Source organism: Nerophis ophidion, linkage group LG06, assembly GCF_033978795.1.
Source record: "Nerophis ophidion isolate RoL-2023_Sa linkage group LG06, RoL_Noph_v1.0, whole genome shotgun sequence".
In the NCBI taxonomy this organism is placed as follows: Eukaryota; Metazoa; Chordata; class Actinopteri; order Syngnathiformes; family Syngnathidae; genus Nerophis; species Nerophis ophidion.
The window spans coordinates 76,056,531-76,079,327 of record NC_084616.1 but is presented as its reverse complement, the minus strand read 5'-3'; the positions used below and the strand labels follow the sequence as shown (position 1 = coordinate 76,079,327).

At 36.0% G+C, this 22,797-nt stretch overlaps 1 protein-coding gene across 1 annotated transcript in view; it reads right to left on the bottom strand.

The window, feature by feature from the left end:
• Nucleotides 1-134: 134 nt before the first annotated feature.
• celsr3 (cadherin, EGF LAG seven-pass G-type receptor 3) overlaps nucleotides 135-22,797 on the bottom strand; it is a 245,899-nt gene continuing 223,236 nt past the window's right edge. Inside the window, 3 exon segments of the mRNA XM_061904867.1 lie at nucleotides 135-3,349; nucleotides 6,309-7,323; nucleotides 9,823-10,017. Coding sequence (XP_061760851.1) covers nucleotides 3,322-3,349; nucleotides 6,309-7,323; nucleotides 9,823-10,017 — 1,238 coding nt within the window. The 3' untranslated portion in view covers nucleotides 135-3,321.

Genomic DNA, 22,797 nt, shown 5'->3' with positions numbered 1-22,797 from the left:
TGAAAACATACACACAATATATACTGAAGACATACACACAATATATACTGAAGACATACACACAATATATACTGAAGACATACACACAATATATACTGAAGACATACACAATAAAGCACTCATGTAGGAATCAATTATTCTTTGTTTGGTTTTTAATGTCCAACATTTCTCTTGAATCCGCGGCAACAGGAACAGAACGTTTTCATGCCAAGGCAATCCGAAACATACCCACCCATCATCCTTTTTTCCAACCCTCCTCCTGTCCTACCCTCTTTCTCTTGGAGCGCGTCGCCTTTAATACGTGGAGTCAACCTTTTCTTCTTAAATGTTTTGATGATTCAAACTAAATGAATGTTTCAAGTCAAGTAGGAGGAGACGGCGTCCATTTTAAACAATATTTACATCCACTAATAATGAAGATACACTATATTGCCAAAAGTATTTGACTCGCGTATGAACTTGAAGTGCCATCTGGTTCCTATCCTTGATAATTCAAGGTTCCTTTCACTGGAACAAAGGGGCCAAGACCATCTCCTGAAAAAGCAACCCCACACCCTAATTCCTCCTCCACCAAATTTCACACTCGGCACAATGCGGTCCGAAATGTAGCGTTCTCCTGGCAACCTCCAAACCCGGACTGGTCCAACAGATAGCGAGATGAAAAAGCGTGATTGATAACTCCAGAGAACAAGCAGAAGGCTTGTAAAACTCCACCGTGTACGATGGGAAGCAACATGAAGGCATTGGTTTCTTTCTTCTATTGTAATCCACAGGAAGATGTTGTCTTGACCCGGGATCTACAAAGCGGAGAGGAAGCAGGGCTCGACTTCCCTCCAGGCACCTTTTCTTTGAACTGTTTTTACGACCTTTTCTTTGAACTGTTTTGTGACAAAGGCGGCGGCTGTTTATGACCCCCTTCCCTCAGAAACAGCAGTTGCCATGTAATCAGGGAAAGTCCAAATAAAAGAGGGGGCGTACAATCTTTCGTCAGAACGTGGTGGAGACTGTACACGAGTACAGCCCAGACGTTTCTCTTCAATTGAGCCAAATTTAATTCTGTCTCTGTTTAATTCATTGCTTCTTGTCTTGTTTAATAGATTTCATCAGTGTTTGAACCTGACAGAACTCGTCTCCAATGCTCTAGAGTGCAGCTTTACACCACTGCGTCCCACACTTTGCATTGGACTTGGAGAGGTATGGCTTAGATGCAGCTGCTCGGCCATGGAAACCCAATCCATTAAGCTCTCTGCGTGATGTACTTGGGCTACCGTATTTCCTTGAATTGCCGCCGGGTATATAGTACGCGCCTGCCTAGAATTACTGCCGGGTCGAACTCGTTTCGCAAAATAATTAGCAAATGCTTAGCATTACCGCCGGCTCAGGATTAACGCCAGGTCAAACTCGTTTCGCAAAATATTATTTTTATTAGCGCATGCTTAGAATTTCCACCGGGTCAAACTCGTCACGTCACGAGTGACCCTTCACCTGTCATCATTTTCAAAATATAGGGGGCTGATTTTAATAATTTGAAATCGCATAAAGGGAAGAAGATTAAGAGCTATTCAGTAGGATTTAAAGTCCAAGCTATTGAATATGCTAAAAAGAACAGTAAGCAGCTATGTTTTATTAATATACCGTAGCTGCGTGTGTCAAATATGAGTCATTAAATGAATCCCGCCTCCTGGTGGTAGAGGGCGCTAGTGATCCTTCTAAGTGACAACAAGCAGCAAGAGTGAGCAGCGATCGTTTATTTTTTCCTCTCGCTTGCACTTTTAACATGGAGGATTACATATCTAAAATAAAACAGTTTTCTAAACTGGACTTTCAATCGAAGCAGGAGGTAATAAAGGAAGATCTCCATTGAGACAGAGAGACTTTTAAAACTGAAGAAAGATAAGGAAGACTTCTATAAACAAGTTATCGGTGCTTTTGATCAGAAGGAGCTGCGCATGGACTTCATTTATAAGTAAAGGTAAGACCATAATAATGTTTTTTTTAATTAAATGTGCTTTTCATGATGGTATCCTTACATCACACTCAAAATTTTAAACGCAGGCCTAAATTTACCGCATGCCTTTGGGAGGCGCCGGAGTGAAAATAGGTTTTAAATGAATTAGCGCATGCTTGCCTTTACCGCATGCCTTTGGTAATCGCCGGAGTGAGATGAGGTTTTAAATTAATTAGCGCCCCGGCGGCATTTCAAGGAAATATGGTAATTGGAAGGTGACATGAAGTTTGAAGCTCTGTAGCACCTGACTGTGCAGCAAGTCACGACATCTTTGGACTATGCGCTTCGGCATCCGCTGACCACTCTGTCAGTTTACGTGGCCTAACACTTGGTGACTGAGTTGCTGTTGTTCCCAAAAACTTCATTTTTCTTATAATAAAGCCGACAGTTGACTTTGGAATATTTAGGAGCAAGGAAATTTCATGACTGGATTTGTTGCATCCTGTGACAGTTCTACGCCAAATACTTTGAAGAATACTTTTGGCAATATAGTCAATGCAAGGGACTGGAATGGATTCAGGGTCAGGGTCGAGGAGGAGTGAAAAGTGGTACAATTTGGAGCAGAACCAAGACTCGGTGAAACAAAAAAACGGCCTCTACATTTGAGCAGTTTTCCCTTTGGCTTGCACAGAGAGGAGGAAGTGGCTCCCGTGATGTCTTGAGGCAGGTTATGTAAAAAAAAAACAGTCTTCAGTGGTTGTGGCGTAGAAGGGAGGCAGGCGGGGTTCTAACCTTCGCCCACCGAGGACATGACGCAGCGGATCCACGGACAAGGTCCAGGCACAAGAGGTACACAGACGACGAGTTCACATTCATTGAACGGCAAAAAAAAAAAACCAAGACAAGTTGTGACGGAGCTAAAATGGTTGAAAACCCTGCACCTGGCGCGGCGTCCTCAATACAATCATCTCCTTCCTGACCGCCATCCGTTTATTTACATCACCCTTTTTGCTCTCTCTCATCAGATATTATCCTTGGATACTTTGCCACGTTTGATGAATAGTTGTTTTTTTTAATAAATAACTCACTCGCACCGGCCTCACTCACACGGACGTTACAAAAGAAAACATCATAAGAGACGTTCTGGTCCCCGTTGAAAAAGATACAAAATGTATAAAAGTGTTTTAGTGGTCAGGATGTATGTACAGTCCGTGTTCTTTTCATGTGGATTCTGTCTGCGTTTGTGAGTTTAGTTTTTTTGTTTTTTTCCAAAGACATGTCATGATGTCACCTGTGTCCAAAGCTGGGTTTGAGTCCTCCAAAGAAGCTCCATGACCTTGGACCTGGGACTCACAAAAGCTTGTAGGCCGTCATCAAGACTGTCCTTCACTTCTGTTGGCTCTGAGGAAAAAAAAGACATAAAAGACTCATTAATACTTTGTACATTCAATACACTGTGGAATTGTGTAAAAATCACAAGACTACTTCATCTCTACAGAACTGTTTCATGAGGGGTTCCCTCAATCATCAGGAGATTTTAATGGAAGCATTCACATACAATGGTTTATATAGGGCACAGAGTGGGTGGGTACAGGCAGGCGTAGGGGCGTGGTGATTGGCTCATGTGTTACCTAGGAGGTGTTTCCATCTATGGCGGCATGTTGGTATGATTTCACTGTGTTTGTTGAGGGATGACAGGTCTGGATGGTATATAATAAACAGTTTCTCTTTTAAGCATAGGTTGCATCTTTTATTACCACTGTTGTAAGGTGTGATGGATGCAAGAATTTGCCATGTTATTGAATATTCAACATTATTGTCTTTGAGGTTCCAAATGTGTTTGCTGAGTTCTGTAGAATTCCGCAAAGTCTGGTTTCTAAAGGAGGCGTTGGGATTATTCCATCTTGTTTCGAACGCTCCTTCGGTTAATCCTACGTACGTGTCGGATGTGTTAATGTCCTTGCTTGGTAAACGACTGATGTCTGTAAGCACCCTCCGTTGAGAGGGCAATCAGGTTTCTTGCGACAGTTACATTTATTATTGGTTTCAGAGTCGTTTAGTCTGGGGGTAGGCAGTCCTTTTGCAATTGCTTTGTTGTGGTTTGAAATTATTTGTTGTCTGTTATTCATACAGCTGTAGCTCAATTTAATGTTGTTCTTGTTGAATATTGTTCTTAGGGTGTTGCCTTTGGGGAAGTGTTTGTCGATCAGAATGAGGAACTTGTGGCCGATATTGGTTGAGACGTTTTTGCTGAATGGCGGATTGTACCAGATGATGTTGTTTCGTTTTCTGCTCTTTTTTGGTTGGTTTCCTGGAGGAAAACCAACCAAAAAATATTTATATATATAAATATTTATATATATATATATATATATATATATATATATATATATATAGTATTGTAAATATATACAATTGTCCATATTCAATACAACTGTACAAACATGCTAAACTTACATTTTTGATCGTTTATCAAATTCCAAAATATAAAAAAAAAATTATGTATATATTTAAATATTTGAAAATATTTCACATAACTCAAAATTACTAAATAAAAAACTATCAGCGCTGCCAAACAATTAAAATATTTAATTGTGATTAAAAGCATTTTGTTCATTGCAAACTCAAAATTAATCGTGTTAACTTTGACAGTCCTAAAAAAACGATATACATTTATACATACATTTGTTTAAAAAGCTATAAATAAAGTTTCAAAAATGTTTGGGCAGAAAATCTTAAAACCCTAAATCATTTAATGAATGGTGTTATAAAGTTGTTATAAAGTAAAAAATAAATATCAAGTAAAATAGTAATAAAATAAGATATTAGTGAAGTGAGGTGCATTATATTGGTATATACAGCAGAATAACCAAAACTCACTAGTATACACAGTTTGTGAAACGTTTTTTTTTAGTTTGTGTAACTTCTTTTTTTGAAGAAAATGTTTCCGTTTGTGAAACAATTTTTACACTTTGTGAAACATTTCTGAGATGGTGAAACATTTTTTTTTAGTATGTGAAACAATTTAATTAGTCTGAAACCTATTTTTTTTTTTTCAAAAAGATTTTCCATCCATCCATTTTTCTACCGCGACCCTTAAACAATTTTTTTTAGTTAACAAAAGTTTTTTTATTTTTTTAAATTGTTCAGTTTGTGAAACATTTCTTTTGACTTTGTGAAAAACATTATTTTTTTAAGAAAATGTTTCTGTTTGTGAAACATTTTTGAGATGGCTCAGTCAATTAGTGTACCAGGAAAATATATATAAATACATACATACATACGTGTGTGTGTATATATATATATATATATATATATATATATATACCTACATACATACAAATGCCTACATATATATACATATACAAATACATACAGATATATACATATATACATACATATATATATACATACATATATATATATACATACACACACATATATATATATATATATATATATATATATATAAATGATAAATGGGTAGTACTTGTATAGCGATTATATATATATACATATATATATAAACATATACATACATACACACATACATATATATGTGTACATAAATACATATGTATATGTGTACAAAAATTCATATATGTGTATACATATATATATATATATATATATATATATATGTATATAAGTATGTAAATATATATATGCATATATAGGTAAATATATATATACACACATGTATATATATATATATATATATATATATGTAAATATACATAAATATATATGTATATACAGTATACAAATATGTAAATATATATGTATATATACATATGTGTATATATACATATATGTATATATATACATATATACACGTATACATATATACACATGTTATACACACACATACACACACACACACACACACACACACACACACACACACACACATACATATATATATATATATATATATATATATATATATACACACACATACACGTATATACACGGCAGTGACGATAGGGCGGAAGCTGCATTGGAACCCGGAACACGCAAGGTTCTGGTCGGCGGCTCTACCATTTGAGCCGTGCCGCCACAATTCATTATTATTAATATCAATATTAATTAAAAACACAACAAAACGTATACCTATAATGACCTCAAGTGGATGTAAGTAGTATGGGATTGTTGCATATATTGCCCCCTAGTGGCTGTGAATAGTAAAGGAATGATGTCTATATGGCCCCCCCAGTGGCTGTGTATTGCAATTACACATCAGTCACACCGCCCTTGAATTTCGAGCAACCAAAGTTCAAATTGTTAAGGCGAGCTTGGCATTTTTCCATGAGCTTTTCGTATGCGTGAAATGATGGGGAGGAATGAAGAGGCCACTTACTCTGAGTCAGGAGAGACTTCAGATATGCTGTGGGATGTGGCAGAGGGGGAGGGGCCAAGGGCAGAGCCATTGGGCCCTGGGTTTGAGGCGGCGTTTGGAGGAGTGAGGACGGAAGGGTTGAAGGATGCAAGGATGGAGGAGAGTATGTCCTGGTGTTCACTGGACGGCTGTCGCCCCAAAGGGTTCAAAGCCGTGACAGTCTGCCCAGGGTACCTACATGCAGAGTCCAGGCGTCCTCTAATGTGACCCGGGGGAGGGAAGGCCTCCTGCTGGGGTTCCTCTGAGATGGGCGGCGGCGGGGAGGACGGTGGAGGTTGGTCCGGGTGCGAGGGCTGGCGAGGCGGTAGAGAGCGCAGCCATTCCCGACAAGGTTGGGACTGTGCTCCCACTCCGTTGGCTTCCAGCTCCTCTCTGGACCTACTGCTCATCAGCGCCCCCGCCAGGTGCTCCCGGGATGACGCCTGCCGGCGAGTGAGGGTGTTCAGCTGCGATCTGGACCCGCTCAGACTACCCTCCATGCCGTTCCCCCTCAAGTCCTCTCTTGAGGCATGGAAAGTGCTTGGGTGATGGTTGTCCAGTCTGTCCCTGGAGGAGGTCAAATTCTCCCTGGATGACGACCTTCTCTGGTGATCCAGCCCCAGGCCTGTGAGCCCCGCACCCTGGCCAAGTTCCCTCCTCCTGGGCAACAGGTCCAGGTTGTCTCTGGAACCCCGCGAGTCCAGCCGGTCCTTCGACCCGCCTACTGTTTGCCTCCCGAGAGGATCCCGGGAGAGCTGCCTCCGAGCCAGCGAGTCCAGATGCTCCCTGGAGGAGTAGCGGGAACCCGGCTGCGAGAGCGAGCCCGTGCCGCCTCCGCCGCTAGCCGAGGCCGAGTACATGCGGCCGTAGGAGGCGGCGGGGACGCCTCTGTGGCCAAGGGTCGAGGTGCGGTACCAGTTCAGCTCACTTGATCCTCGACCCACTGTTGAAATGCCCTGAAGAGCTGGGGGGCAGCCCAGACGGTTCTTGAGAATACCTGAGAGGGCAGAACATAAAAAAAGATTTATCAACACATTGAATCTTTGGACACAAAGTCTACGGAACAGCTTGCCAGAAAACCACAGGGCTGCAGAAAATGTTGATGTTTTTAAAAGGGAAAATTATCACAATTTCAAAAGGGTTAAAAACAATAAAAATCAGTTCCCAGTGGCTTGTTGTATTTTTGGAAGTTTTTTTTTCAAAATTTTACCGATCCCGGAATATCCCTAAATAAAGCTTTAAAGTGCCTTATTTTTGCTATCTTCGAAACCACTATCCATTTCCCTGTGACGTCATACAGGGCTGCCAATACAAACATGGCGGTTACCACAGCAAGATATAGCGACATTAGCTCGGATTCAGACTCGGATTTCAGCGGCTTAAGCGATTCAACAGATTACGCATGTATTGAAACAGATGGTCGGAGTATGGAGGCGGAGAGCAAAAACGAAATTGAAGAAGAAATTGAAGCTATTGAGCGAATAGCTATTGACGCTATTCGGCCATAGCGTGGGTGTACCTAATGAAGTGGCGCATAGCATGGCTGCCTTATTAGCATCGCCGGTAAAATGTGCGGACCAAAAGATCAGGACTTTCGCATCATGTGACACTGGAGCAACTTAAATCTGTCGATTGGTAAGTGTTTGTTTCGCATTAAATGTGGGTATCTAGTTTCAAATGTACATACAGCTAGCGTAAATAGCATGTTAGCATCGATTAGCTGGCAGTCATGCCGTGACCAAATATGTCTGATTAGCACATAAGTCAACAACATCAACAAAACTCACCTTTGTGATTTTGTCGACTTAATTGTTGCAAATGCATCTGCAGGTTATCCATACATCTCTGTGCCATGTCTGCTTTAGCACCGCCGGTAAATAGCATGTTAGCGTCGATTAGCGTCGCATGTTAGCATCGATTAGCTGGCAGTCACGCCGCAACCAGATATGTCTGATTAGCACATAAGTCAACAACATCAACAAAACTCACCTTTGTGATTTCGTTGACTTAATGGTTGCAAATGCATCTGCAGGTTATCCATACATCTCTGTGCCATGTCTGTCTTAGCATCGCCGGTCAAATGTGGAGACACTCCGGTACATTCAATGGGGGTCTGGCGGCAGATTTCTTGCCAGTGGTGCAACTTGAATCCCTCCCTGTTAGTGTTGTTACACCCTCCGACAACACACCGACCAGGCATGATGTCTCCAAGGTTCCAGAAAATAGTAAAAAAAACGGAAAATAACAGAGCTGAGACCCGATGTTTGTAATGTGAAAATGAAAATGGTGGGTGTGTTACCTCGGTGACGTCAGAACGCTAAAAGACCGATAAACAGAAAGGCGTTTAATTTGCCAAAATTCACCCATTTAGAGTTCGGATATCGGTTAAAAAAATAGATGGTCTTTTTTCTGCACCATCAAGGTATATATTGACGCTTGCATAGGTCTGCTGATAATGTTCCCCTTTAAGAGCAGGCTTAAGTCTGATATTTTTGATTTGGCTTTTACCCAATATTTATTAATTTTATTGAAGGCATTCATACTTTCCTTTTCATTTGTTATTAAATATGCCAGATTTTATCTAGTTGTATTTATCATATACATTATATTCGTACTGTACCTACATATTTTTTATCTTCACTCAGATCTTTGGGATGATATACCGGACGAGGCACCAAGCAGTGTGGGCGGGTAGCGTTTCCACTGACGCGGAAGGAGATTTTCACAACAAAGTTCCAAAGCTTAGTGATAAATAAAATATATCAGATTGTAGGTGGGTTTATTTTGTACCCTTGTCGTTCATATTTCACTGTTTGTTGCATTTTTCTTGCGTTTCACTTGATTGTAAAATATGTCAAACGAAAGGGGGTGTGACGTTTACATATTGTCAATATTCAGTGTTTTATCGTTCATATCCATCCATCCATCTTCTTCCGCTTATCCGAGGTCAGGTCGCGGGGGCAGCAGCCTAAGCAGGGAAGCCCAGACTTTCCTCTCCCCAGCCACTTCGTCTAGCTCTTCCCGGGGGATCCCGAGGCGTTCCCAGGCCAGCCGGGAGACATAGTCTTCCCAACGTGTCCTGGGTCTTCCCCGTGGCCTCCTACCGGTTGGACGTGCCCTAAACACCTCCCTAGGGAGGGGAAGACCCAGGACACATCGGGAAGACTGTGTCTCCCGGCTGGCCTGGGAACGCCTCAGGATCCCCCCGGGAAGAGCTGGACGAAGCGGCTGGGGAGAGAGAAGTCTGGGCTTCCCTGCTTAGGCTGCTGCCCCCGCGACCCGACCTCGGATAAGCGGAAGAAAAGGATGAATGAAGACAACGTAGACTACACAGAAGCATAATTCAGGCTTTAAAAATAAACATAGGGCCATGTTTTTCGGCTAAAAAAAAAAAATGCTCCAGCCACACTCGCTACCCAGAGAGGGACAAGCGGTAGGAAAAGGACGGACGAGATCATCCATTACGAGTATGTACTGTACAGGCTGCGAGGCTCACCCTTGCGGTGCCTGTGCGGCTGGGTGAGGCCGCTCTCGTCCCCGCTGGTGAGCGCCCCGTCCGCCTGGTTGTTGTTTGCCGCGTCCTTGCTGTAGTCGCCCCCCAGGGGGCGCTCCGAGCCCCACTTTTGGAGGGTGTGTTTCTCACACTCCTCCAGGGCGGGCCAGTAAGACAGAAGGTCGTTGCCGTCCAGATCTGTCACACAGCACAAACAACCAATCCGTCACATTGTCAGCGAGAGGACGCCGCGAAAATCCCGAGGTAAAGTCGACTCGGCTCAGTCAGCACTTAAGAATTAAAAAATTGTGAGTTTGTTTTGTTGTCGGTAAGTCTTTGGACTTTTTGGGATGCCGCCACAGAAGGATATGATACCAGTAATGCACTGCAAAAAGTCAGCGTTCAAAAACAAGAAAAAAAAAAAAAAAGAGGGGTATTTTATTTGAATTAAGCAAAATGATCTGCCAATAGAACAGGAAAATTTAGCTTGTCAAAATTTTCCTAAACAAGAAAAAAAAAAATACAAAAATTAGGGGTATTTTATTTGAGCTCAGCAAAATCATCTCAAAAAAACGAAATGGGATTTTACAATTTTTGTACTGTATAAGACACAAAAAATGTACATTAAAATAAATCAAGTGGGATTAACAATATTTACTATGAGCAATAAAACACTGAATATTGACTACGTATGAACATCGCTACTCTTTTACTTGCTCCTCGATACACTGCAAAAAGTAATTGTTCAAAAACAAGAAAAAAAATACAAAAACGAGGGGTATTTTATTTGAACTAAGCAAAATTATCTGCCAATAGAACAAGAAAATTCGCCTTGTCAAGACTTTCCAAAACAAGTAAAATGAGCTAACCTCAATGAACCCCAAAAATAGCTTAAAATAAGTATATTCTCACTAATAACAAGTGCACTTTTCTTGGTAGAAAAACAAATGAGACATTTTTGCTCAATATGTTGAAAAATATTCTTAAAATAAGTACATGCTAGTGCCATTATCTTGACATAATGATACATTACATTTCTTGAAACCAGCAAACTTACACTAAAAACTAGGTTTTTTTTTCTTCATGGAAAGGCAACACTGGAAAAAATGAAATATAAGTAAGGTTTAATATCTCAAATAAGGGTGATATTTGCTTATTTTCTGTCTGATAAGATAATTCTTCTCACTAAGCAGATTTTATGTTTGAGTGTTTTACTTGTTTTAAGTGTTTAGGTCCTAAATGATCTCAGTAAGATATTACAGCTTGTAGCTGAGATTTGATGACCTATTTTGAGTAAAACATGCTTAAAACTAGAATATCAACTGTTGCAAAGCTGTGCAATGCAAAAAGTCAGAAAAAAAATACAAAAATGAGGGGTATTTTATTTGAATTAAGCAACATTATCTGCCAATAGAACAAGAAAATTTGGCTTGTCAAAATTTTCCAAAACAAGAAAAAAAAAAATATACAAAAATTAGGGGTATTTTATTTGAGCTCAGCAAAATCATCTCAAAAAACGAAATGGAATTTTACAATTTTTGTACTGTATAAGACACAAAAAATGTACATTAAAATAAATAAAGTGGGATTAACAATATTTACTATGAGCAATAAAACACTGAATATTGACTACGTATGAACATCGCTACTCTTTTACTTCTCAGACCTGCTCCTCGATACACTGCAAAAAGTCAGTGTTCAAAAACAAGAAAAAAAAATACAAAAATGAGGGGTATTTTACTTGAACTAAGCAAAATTATCTGCCAATAGAACAAGAAAATTCGCCTTGTCAAGACTTTCCAAAACAAGTAAAATGATCTAACCTCAATGAACCCCAAAATAGCTTAAAATAAGTATATTCTCACTAATAACAAGTGCACTTTTCTTGGTAGAAAAACAAATGAGACATTTTTGCTCAATATGTTGAAAAATATTCTTAAAATAAGTACATGCTAGTGCCATTATCTTGACATAATGATACATTACATTTCTTGAAACCAGCAAACTTACACTAAAAACTAGTTTTTTTTTCTTCATGGAAAGGCAACACTGCAAAAAATGAAATCTAAGTAAGGTTTAATATCTCAAATAAGGGTGATATTTGCTTATTTTCTGTCTGATAAGATAATTCTTCTCACTAAGCAGATTTTATGTTTGAGTGTTTTACTTGTTTTAAGTGTTTAGGTCCTAAATGATCTCAGTAAGATATTACAGCTTGTAGCTGAGATTTGATGACCTATATTGAGTAAAACATGCTTGAAACTAGAATATCAACTGTTGCAAAGCTGTGCACTGCAAAAAGTCAGAAAAAAAAAAATACAAAAATGAGTGGTATTTTATTTGAATTAAGCAATATTATCTGCCAATAGAACAGGAAAATTTGGCTCGTCAAAATTTTCCAAAACAAGAAAAAAAAATACAAAAATTAGGGGTATTTTATTTGAGCTCAGCAAAATCATCTCAAAAAACGAAATTGAATTTTACAATTTTTGTACTGTATAAGACACAAAAAATGTACATTAAAATAAATAAAGTGGGATTAACAATATTTACTATGAGCAATAAAACACTGAATATTGACTACGTATGAACATCGCTACTCTTTTACTTCTCAGACCTGCTCCTCCATACACTGCAAAAAGTAATTGTTCAAAAACAAGAAAAAAAATACAAAAACGAGGGGTATTTTATTTGAACTAAGCAAAATTATCTGCCAATAGAACGAGAAAATTCGCCTTGTCAAGACTTTCCAAAACAAGTAAAATGAGCTAACCTCAATGAACCCCAAAATAGCTTAAAATAAGTATATTCTCACTAATAACAAGTGTACTTTTCTTGGTAGAAAAACAAATGAGACATTTTTGCTCGATATGTTGAAAAATATTCTTAAAATAAGTACATGCTAGTGCCATTATCTTGACATAATGATACATTATATTTCTTGAAACCAGCAAACTTACACTAAAAACTAGGTTTTTTTTCTTCATGGAAAGGCAACAAGGCAACACTGGAAAAAATGAAATCTAAGGAAGGTTTAATATCTCAAATAAGGGTGATATTTGCTTATTTTCTGTCTGATAAGATAATTCTTCTCACTAAGCAGATTTTATGTTTGAGTGTTTTACTTGTTTTAGGTGTTTAGGTCCTAAATGATCTCAGTAAGATATTACAGCTTGTTGCTGAGATTTGATGACCTATATTGAGTAAAACATGCTTGAAACTAGAATATCAACTGTTGCAAAGCTGTGCACTGCAAAAAGTCAGAAAAAAAAATACAAAAATGAGGGGTATTTTATTTGAATTAAGCAACATTATCTGCCAATAGAACAAGAAAATTTGGCTTGTCAAAATTTTCCAAAACAAGAAAAAAAAAAAATACAAAAATTAGGGGTATTTTATTTGAGCTCAGCAAAATCATCTAAAAAAAAACGAAATGGAATTTTACAATTTTTGTACTGTATAAGACACAAAAAAATGTACATTGAAATAAATAAAGTGGGATTAACAATATTTACTATGAGCAATAAAACACTGAATATTGACTACGTATGAACATCGCTACTCTTTTACTTCTCAGACCTGCTCCTCCATACACTGCAAAAAGTCAGTGTTCAAAAACAAGAAAAAAAAAATACAAAAATGAGGGGTATTTTATTTGAACTTAGCAAAATTATCTGCCAGTAGAACAAGAAAATTCGCGTTGTCAAGACTTTCCAAAACAAGTAAAATGAGCTAACCTCAATGAACCCCAAAATAGCTTAAAATAAGTATATTCTCACTAATAACAAGTGTACTTTTCTTGGTAGAAAAACAAATGAGACATTTTTGCTCAATATGTTGAAAAATATTCTTAAAATAAGTACATGCTAGTGCCATTATCTTGACATAATGATACATTACATTTCTTGAAACCAGCAAACTTACACTAAAAACTAGGTTTTTTTCGTAATGGAAAGGCAACACTGCAAAAACTGAATCTAAATAAGATGAAATATCTCAAATAAGGGTGATATTTTCTTATTTTCTGTCTGATAAGATAATTCTTCTCACTAAGCAGATTTTATGTTAGAGTGTTTTACTTGTTTTAAGTGTTTTGGTCCTAAATGATCTCAGTAAGATATTACAGCTTGTTTCTGAGATTTGATGACCTATATTGAGTAAAACATGCTTGAAACTAGAATATCAACTGTTGCAAAGCTGTGCAATGCAAAAAGTCAAGAAAAAAAATACAAAAATGAGGGGTATTTTATTTGAATTAAGCAAAATTATCTGCCAATAGAACAGGAATATTTGGCTTGTCAAAATTTTCCAAAACAAGAAAAAAAAAATACAAAAATTAAGGGTATTTTATTTGAGCTCAGCAAAATCATCTCAAAAAAACGAAATGGAATTTTACAATTTTTGTACTGTATAAGACACAAAAAATGTACATTAAAATAAATAAAGTGGGATTAACAATATTTACTATGAGCAATAAAACACTGAATATTGACTACGTATGAACATCGCTACTCTTTTACTTCTCAGACCTGCTCCTCCATACGCTGCAAAAAGTCAGTGTTCAAAAACAAGAAAAAAAATAGAAAAATGAGGGGTATTTTATTTGAACTTAGCAAAATTATCTGCCAATAGAACAAGAAAATTCGCCTTGTCAAGACTTTCCAAAACAAGTAAAATGATCTAACCTCAATGAACCCCAAAAATAGCTTAAAATAAGTATATTCTCACTAATAACAAGTGCACTTTTCTTGGTAGAAAAAACAAATGAGACATTTTTGCTCGATATGTTGAAAAATATTCTTAAAATAAGTACATGCTAGTGCCATTATCTTGACATAATGATACATTACATTTCTTGAAACCAGCAAACTTACACTAAAAACTAGGTTTTTTTCTTAATGGAAAGGCAACACTGCAAAAACTGAATCTAAATAAGATGAAATATCTCAAATAAGGGTGATATTTGCTTATTTTCTGTCTGATAAGATATTCTTCTCACTAAGCAGATTTTATGTTAGAGTGTTTTACTAGTTTTAAGTGTTTAGGTCCTAAATGATCTCAGTAAGATATTACAGCTTGTTGCTGAGATTTGATGACCTATATTGAGTAAAACATGCTTGAAACTAGAATATCAACTGTTGCAAAGCTGTGCACTGCAAAAAGTCAGAAAAAAAAAAATACAAAAATGAGTGGTATTTTATTTGAATTAAGCAATATTATCTGCCAATAGAACAGGAAAATTTGGCTTGTCAAAATTTTCCAAAACAAGAAAAAAAAAATACAAAAATTAGGGGTATTTTATTTGAGCTCAGCAAAATCATCTCAAAAAACGAAATTGAATTTTACAATTTTTGTACTGTATAAGACACAAAAAATGTACATTAAAATAAATAAAGTGGGATTAACAATATTTACTATGAGCAATAAAACACTGAATATTGACTACGTATGAACATCGCTACTCTTTTACTTCTCAGACCTGCTCCTCGATACACTGCAAAAAGTAATTGTTCAAAAACAAGAAAAAAAAAATACAAAAATGAGGGGTATTTTATTTGAACTAAGCAAAATTATCTGCCAGTAGAACAATAAAATTTGGCTTGTCAAGACTTTCCAAAACAAGTAAAATGAACTAACCTCAATGAACCCAAAAATAGCTTAAAATAAGTATATTCTCACTAATAACAAGTGCACTTTTCTTGGTAGAAAAAACAAATATGAGACCTTTTTGCTCAATATGTTGAAAAATATTCTTAAAATAAGTACATGCTAGTGCCATTATCTTGACATAATGATACATTACATTTCTTGAAACCAGCAAACTTACACTAAAAACTAGGTTTTTTTTCTTCATGGAAAGGCAACAAGGCAACACTGGAAAAAATTAAATCTAAGTAAGGTTTAATATCTCAAATAAGGGTGATATTTGCTTATTTTCTGTCTGATAAGATAATTCTTCTCACTAAGCAGATTTTATGTTTGAGTGTTTTACTTGTTTTAAGTGTTTTGGTCCTAAATGATCTCAGTAAGATATTACAGCTTGTTGCTGAGATTTGATGACCTATATTGAGTAAAACATGCTTGAAACTAGAATATCAACTGTTGCAAAGTTGTGCACTGCAAAAAGTCAGAAAAAAAAATACAAAAATGAGGGGTATTTTATTTGAATTAAGCAAAATTACCTGCCAATGGAACAGGAAAATTTGGCTTGTCAAAATTTTCCAAAACAAGAAAAAAAAAATACAAAAATTAGGGGTATTTTATTTGAGCTCAGCAAAATCATCTCAAAAAACGAAATGGAATTTTACAATTTTTGTACTGTATAAGACATCAAAAAATGTACATTAAAATAAATAAAGTGGGATTAACAATATTTACTATGAGCAATAAAACACTGAATATTGACTACGTATGAACATCGCTACTCTTTTACTTGCTCCTCGATACACTGCAAAAAGTCAGTGTTCAAAAAAATACAAAAATGAGGGGTATTTTATTTGAACTAAGCAAAATTATCTGCCAATAGAACAAGAAAATTCGCCTTGTCAAGACTTTCCAAAACAAGTAAAATGAGCTAACCTCAATGAACCCCAAAATAGCTTAAAATAAGTATATTCTCACTAATAACAAGTGCACTTTTCTTGGTAGAAAAAACAAATATGAGACCTTTTTGCTCAATATGTTGAAAAATATTCTTAAAATAAGTACATGCTAGTGCCATTATCTTGACATAATGATACATTACATTTCTTGAAACCAGCAAACTTACACTAAAAACTAGGTTTTTTTCTTAATGGAAAGGCAACACTGCAAAAACTGAATCTAAATAAGATGAAATATCTCAAATAAGGGTGATATTTGCTTATTTTCTGTCTGATAAGATAATTCTTCTCATTACGCAGATTTTATGTTTGAGTGTTTTACTTGTTTTAAGTGTTTAGGTCCTAAATGATCTCAGTAAGATATTACAGCTTGTAGCTGAGATTTGATGACCTATATTGAGTAAAACATGCTTGAAACTAGAATATCAACTGTTGCAAAGTTGTGCAATGCAAAAAGTCAAGAAAAAAAATACAAAAATGAGGGGTATTTTACTTGAATTAAGCAAAATTATCTGCCAATAGAACAGGAAAATTTGGCTTGTCAAAATTTTCCGAAGCATGAAAAAAAAAATAAAAATTAAGGGTATTTTATTTGAGCTCAGCAAAATCATCTCAAAAAAAACGAAATGGAATTTTACAATTTTTGTACTGTATAAGACACAAAAAATGTACATTAAAATACATAAAGTGGGATTAACAATATTTACTATGAGCAATAAAACACTGAATATTGACTACGTATGAACATCGCTACTCTTTTACTTCTCAGACCTGCTCCTCGATACACTGCAAAAAGTAATTGTTCAAAAACAAGAAAAAAAATACAAAAACGAGGGGTATTTTATTTGAACTAAGCAAAATTATCTGCCAGTAGAACAAGAAAATTCGCCTTGTCAAGACTTTCCAAAACAAGTAAAATGAGCTAACCTCAATGAACCCAAAAATAGCTTAAAATAAGTATATTCTCACTAATAACAAGTGCACTTTTCTTGGTAGAAAAAACAAATATGAGACATTTTTGCTCAATATGTTGAAAAATATTCTTAAAATAAGTACATGCTAGTGCCATTATCTTGACATAATGATACATTACATTTCTTGAAACCAGCAAACTTACACTAAAAACTAGGTTTTTTTCTTAATGGAAAGGCAACACTGCAAAAACTGAATCTAAATAAGATGAAATATCTCAAATAAGGGTGATATTTGCTTATTTTCTGTCTGATAAGATAATTCTTCTCACTAAGCAGATTTTATGTTTGAGTGTTTTACTTGTTTTAAGTGTTTTGGTCCTAAATGATCTCAGTAAGATATTACAACTTGTAGCTGAGATTTGATGACCTATATTGAGTAAAACATGCTTGAAACTAGAATATCAACTGTTGCAAAGTTGTGCACGGCAAAAAGTCAGAAAAAAAATACAAAAATGAGGGGTATTTTATTTGAATTAAGCAAAATTATCTGCCAATAGAACAGGAAAATTTGGCTTGTCAAAATTTTCCAAAACAAGAAAAAAAAAATACAAAAATTAGGGGTATTTTATTTGAGCTCAGCAAAATCATCTCAAAAAACGAAATGGAATTTTACAATTTTTGTACTGTATAAGACACAAAAAATGTACATTAAAATAAATAAAGTGGGATTAACAATATTTACTATGAGCAATAAAACACTGAATATTGACTACGTATGAACATCGCTACTCTTTTACTTCTCAGACCTGCTCCTCGATACACTGCAAAAAGTCAGTGTTCAAAAACAAGAAAAAAAATACAAAAACGAGGGGTATTTTATTTGAACTAAGCAAAATTATCTGCCAATAGAACAAGAAAATTCGCCTTGTCAAGACTTTCCAAAACAAGTAAAATTAGCTAACCTCAATGAACCCCAAAATAGCTTAAAATAAGTATATTCTCACTAATAACAAGTGTACTTTTCTTGGTAGAAAAACAAATGAGACATTTTTGCTCAATATGTTGAAAAATATTCTTAAAATAAGTACATGCTAGTGCCATTATCTTGACATAATGATACATTACATTTCTTGAAACCAGCAAACTTACACTAAAAACTAGGTTTTTTTTCTTCATGGAAAGGCAACACTGCAAAAAATGAAATATAAGTAAGGTTTAATATCTCAAATAAGGGTGATATTTGCTTATTTTCTGTCTGATAAGATAATTCTTCTCACTAAGCAGATTTTATGTTTGAGTGTTTTACTTGTTTTAAGTGTTTAGGTCCTAAATGATCTCAGTAAGATATTACAGCTTGTAGCTGAGATTTGATGACCTATATTGAGTAAAACATGCTTGAAACTAGAATATCAACTGTTGCAAAGCTGTGCACTGCAAAAAGTCAGTGTTCAAAAACAAGAAAAAACAAACAAAAATGAGGGGTATTTTATTTGAATTAAGCAAAATTATCTGCCAATAGAACAAGAAAGATTGGCTTGTCAAGACCTTCCAAAACGAGTAAAATTAGCTAACCTCAATGAACCCCAAAATACCTTAAAATAAGTAAGTAAGTGCCCTTATCTTGGTAGAAAAAACAAATATGAGAACTTTTCGCACAATATGTTGAAGAGCAGGGAAACCTGCCAAACAGGCTTGTGTGGATGAAATAGCCTCCGTGTTTTTTTCCCCTGACCTAACGGATGTATGTTTTAATGTTTCCTTATTGCTTCCTTTAACTCAGTGAGGGCCATAATGCTTCACTAAGCTGAACGAAATAGCTTCTTTTAAAAGAGAACGACCTTTTAATGATAATGTGGTCCTTTGTCCCTATTGATACATTGATCGGAAGTCTCCTACTGTCTTGGATCTTGTCCTCCTTTTAACTAAACAGCTGACAGCTTTGGTCCACAGCACCCAGATGGCCCATTAGGCTTATAATTGATCCATTTGATGGAATGCATTGATTGTTCTTGGGTCTTCCCTTTTTTCTCTTCCCATTGGTGAACCTTTGGCCTACTTTTCTGTACGACATATGCATGTTGGCACAGCCTGTTGTGTAAATATTAGGGCTGGGCAACGATTAAATATTTTAATCGAAGTTAATCGCACTATTTCTCCGATTAATCGCGATTAACTGCATTGTATACACAAAGCCCAATAAGGAATTCAAAAGTAGTGTGTAGTGCACCTTTATTGGAATATTCTCCCACATGAACAAAAGCGCCAAAACATTTGTTCTGCAAACACAATTTAAATCAGTCCTTGTTAAACAGTAGCAGTTAAATAGCATATTTGATGAAAATCAACTCCAAAAATGTAAATACAAACATTTAAGCTTATTGCCACTGCCAGGGTATTTAAGTTATCCTGTTTGTTATGGAAAATAAATATAATCTACATACAAATCTCTGAGCCACAATCATAACATCTGAACAGGCAATTTCTGAGGTAACAGCAGAAACATTTTTTTTATCAGGGATCTTATGTTTAAAAAACCTATATTATAGGTAGTGGGCTGTTTTAGGGAATTTTGGATCAAATTATCCGTAGTAGCAATATTAATAATGTTGTGTTTATTCTGCGTAGTGCACTTAAAATAATTATGACCATATCTAGGAATTGATATGATGGGAATTTTCCGATTGTTTGCTTAGTGCTTTGATAAACTGAAGGCATCATATACATGGTACTATATTGTGATGTTATGAGCCAGGGAATAAAAGAACTACCCTACCCAGCATGCAACAGGAGTGAGGAGCATGTATAGGTTGTGTCGCCATGACGGCATCTTGTATGTTGTGATATGCACGCTCTGAAAGCAAACGTTAAGAACTCAGCCAACACTCCTGGTCTGCATTATTCATAAATAGACAGACAACACATATACTCCGCTGCTTCACAGGCCGCTGGATGTAGGCGGCAAAGTATTCCCATGCTAGCTAGCCGCTCTAGCAAGCACGCCTCATTCAGTCCAAAACGGCCCGATCTATCCACATCCAGAATTGTCTGGCGGTCGTAAGTGATCCCGGAGTGACCACGCTGTAAGCCAGCCAGGAAATTTGCAGAATTGTCCGGTATTTTTGCCAAATGTTCCATCTTTACCAAGAGCCCCTCCACGGCGGGCGACGCCATCTTGTTAAGAAAAGGCGTTAACAAAATAAAAGCATGTAAACAACATACGCAAATGTGCGATAAAATAATTGTCGGCGTTAATAGATTGATGAGTTAACGCGTAATTAACGCATTAATTTGCCCACCCCTAATAAATATATATACGGCACATGAATTATGCATGGATTTGATTGACCTTTTTTGTATTCTATAAAAGTTTTTTTTTCACATTTTCTGGTGCCTTTTTGATTGATTGATTGATACTTTTATTAGTAGATTGCACAGTACAGTACATATTCCGTACAATTGACCACTAAATGGTAACACCCCAATAAGTTTTTCAACTTGTTTAAGTCGGGGATAGGGTTCCCCTATCTTGCTCATTTTATGTGCTTTCCTTTGGGGTATAGAGCAGGGGTCACCAACGCGGTTACGCGGGCACCAGGTAGCCCGTAAGGACCAGATGAGTCGCCCGCTGGCCTGTTCTAAAAATAGCTCAAATAGCAGCACTTACCAGTGAGCTGCCTCTATTTTTTACATTTTATTTATTTACTAGCAAGCTGGTCTTGCTTTGCTCGACATTTTTATTTCTAACAGAAACAAAACTTAAATAGAATTTGAAAATCTAAGAAAATATTTTAAAGACTTGGCCTTCACTTGTTCAAATAGATTCATTTATTTTTTTTACTTTGCTTCTTATAACTTTCCGAAAGACAATTTTAGAGAAAAAATACCACCTTAAAAATGATTTTAGGATTTTTAAACACATATACCTTTTTACCTTTTAAATTCATTCCTCTTCTTTCCTGACAATTTCAATCAATGTTCAAGTTTTTTTTTTTTTATTGTAAAGAATAATAAATACATTTTAATTTAATTCTTCTGGTTTTTGGACAAAAAATATTTGTGATATATTTCTTCAAACTTATGATTAAATAGAATAATAAATACATTTTAATTTAATTATTCATTTTAGCTTCTGCTTTTTCGACGACGAATATTTGTGAAATATTTCTTCAAACTTATAATGATTAAAAATCAAAAAAAATTATTCTGGCAAATCCAGAAAATCTGTAGAATCAAATTTAAATCTTACTTCAAAGTCTTTTGAATTTCTTTTCAAATTTTTGTTCTGGAAAATCTAGAAGAAATAATGATTTGTCTTTGTTAGAAATATAGCTTGGTCCAATTTGTTATATATTCTAACAAAGTGCAGATTGGATTTTAACCTATTTAAAACATGTCATCAAAATATATATTTGTTTTGAGAAATCATTAAGATGATCAGTGTTTCCACAAAGATAAATATCATTAATTATTAATAATAACATAGAGCTAAAAGTAAAGCAAATTGGCTATTTCTGGCAATTTATTTAAGTGTGTATCAAACTGGTAGCCCTTTGCATTAATCAGAACCCAAGAAGTAGCTCTTGGTTTCAAAAAGGTTGCTGACCCCTGCTATAGAGAGTAAATATACCGGCAATTTACAGATAAATACGAGAACCTAACCCCTTTGGTAGATAAACAAGCGAGAATTTGACTGGCAGTAGGGAAGGGATTGGTATGGCCCCATTCTTGGGTGGGGTTAATCATTTTTGCAATGCAGTCTGCTGAAAATGATGGAAAGCACCACTCGACATAGCAACTGACCCAGTGGTCAAAGTTGAAACTCCCATAAGGGCGGGACTTAAGCTCTGGAACACTCTATAGATAGAACATTACACATGGTGTTTAAAAATCAATCAAAATATTTTAGTATTACTTTAGTAAGCAATGAAGCCGCATCACTTGATGTATTGTAATGTGCTTTAACATACAAGTATTATTATGGTGTTTGTGTATAAGGTAAGACAATATCATTCGCTATCAATATCATCATCCACAAATCTTTCATCCTCGCTCAAATTAATGGGGAAATTGTCGTTTTTCCGGTCCGAATATCTCTTGCTGCTGGAGGCTCACATTAAAAACAAGGAGCCCTCACCTTTGTGACGTCATCGTCTGCTACTTCCGGTAAAGGCAAGGCTATTTTATCAGCGGCAAAAGTTCACCGCAGCCATCCGACTTCAAGGTATGTCTTTACAATCTCACTAAAACACTATTAAAACAATAAGCAGATAAGAGATCTTCCAGAATTATCCTAGTAAATGTGTCTAATTACATCTGAAACGCTCACACTGCCGCCGCCCGGAGCCGTTGCTTTTTATTTTATTTTATTTATTTTTTTTCCAGTCCTTCGCTATCAATATCATCATCCACAAATCTTTCATCCTCACTCAAATTAATGGGGAAATTGTCGTTTTCTCGGTCCG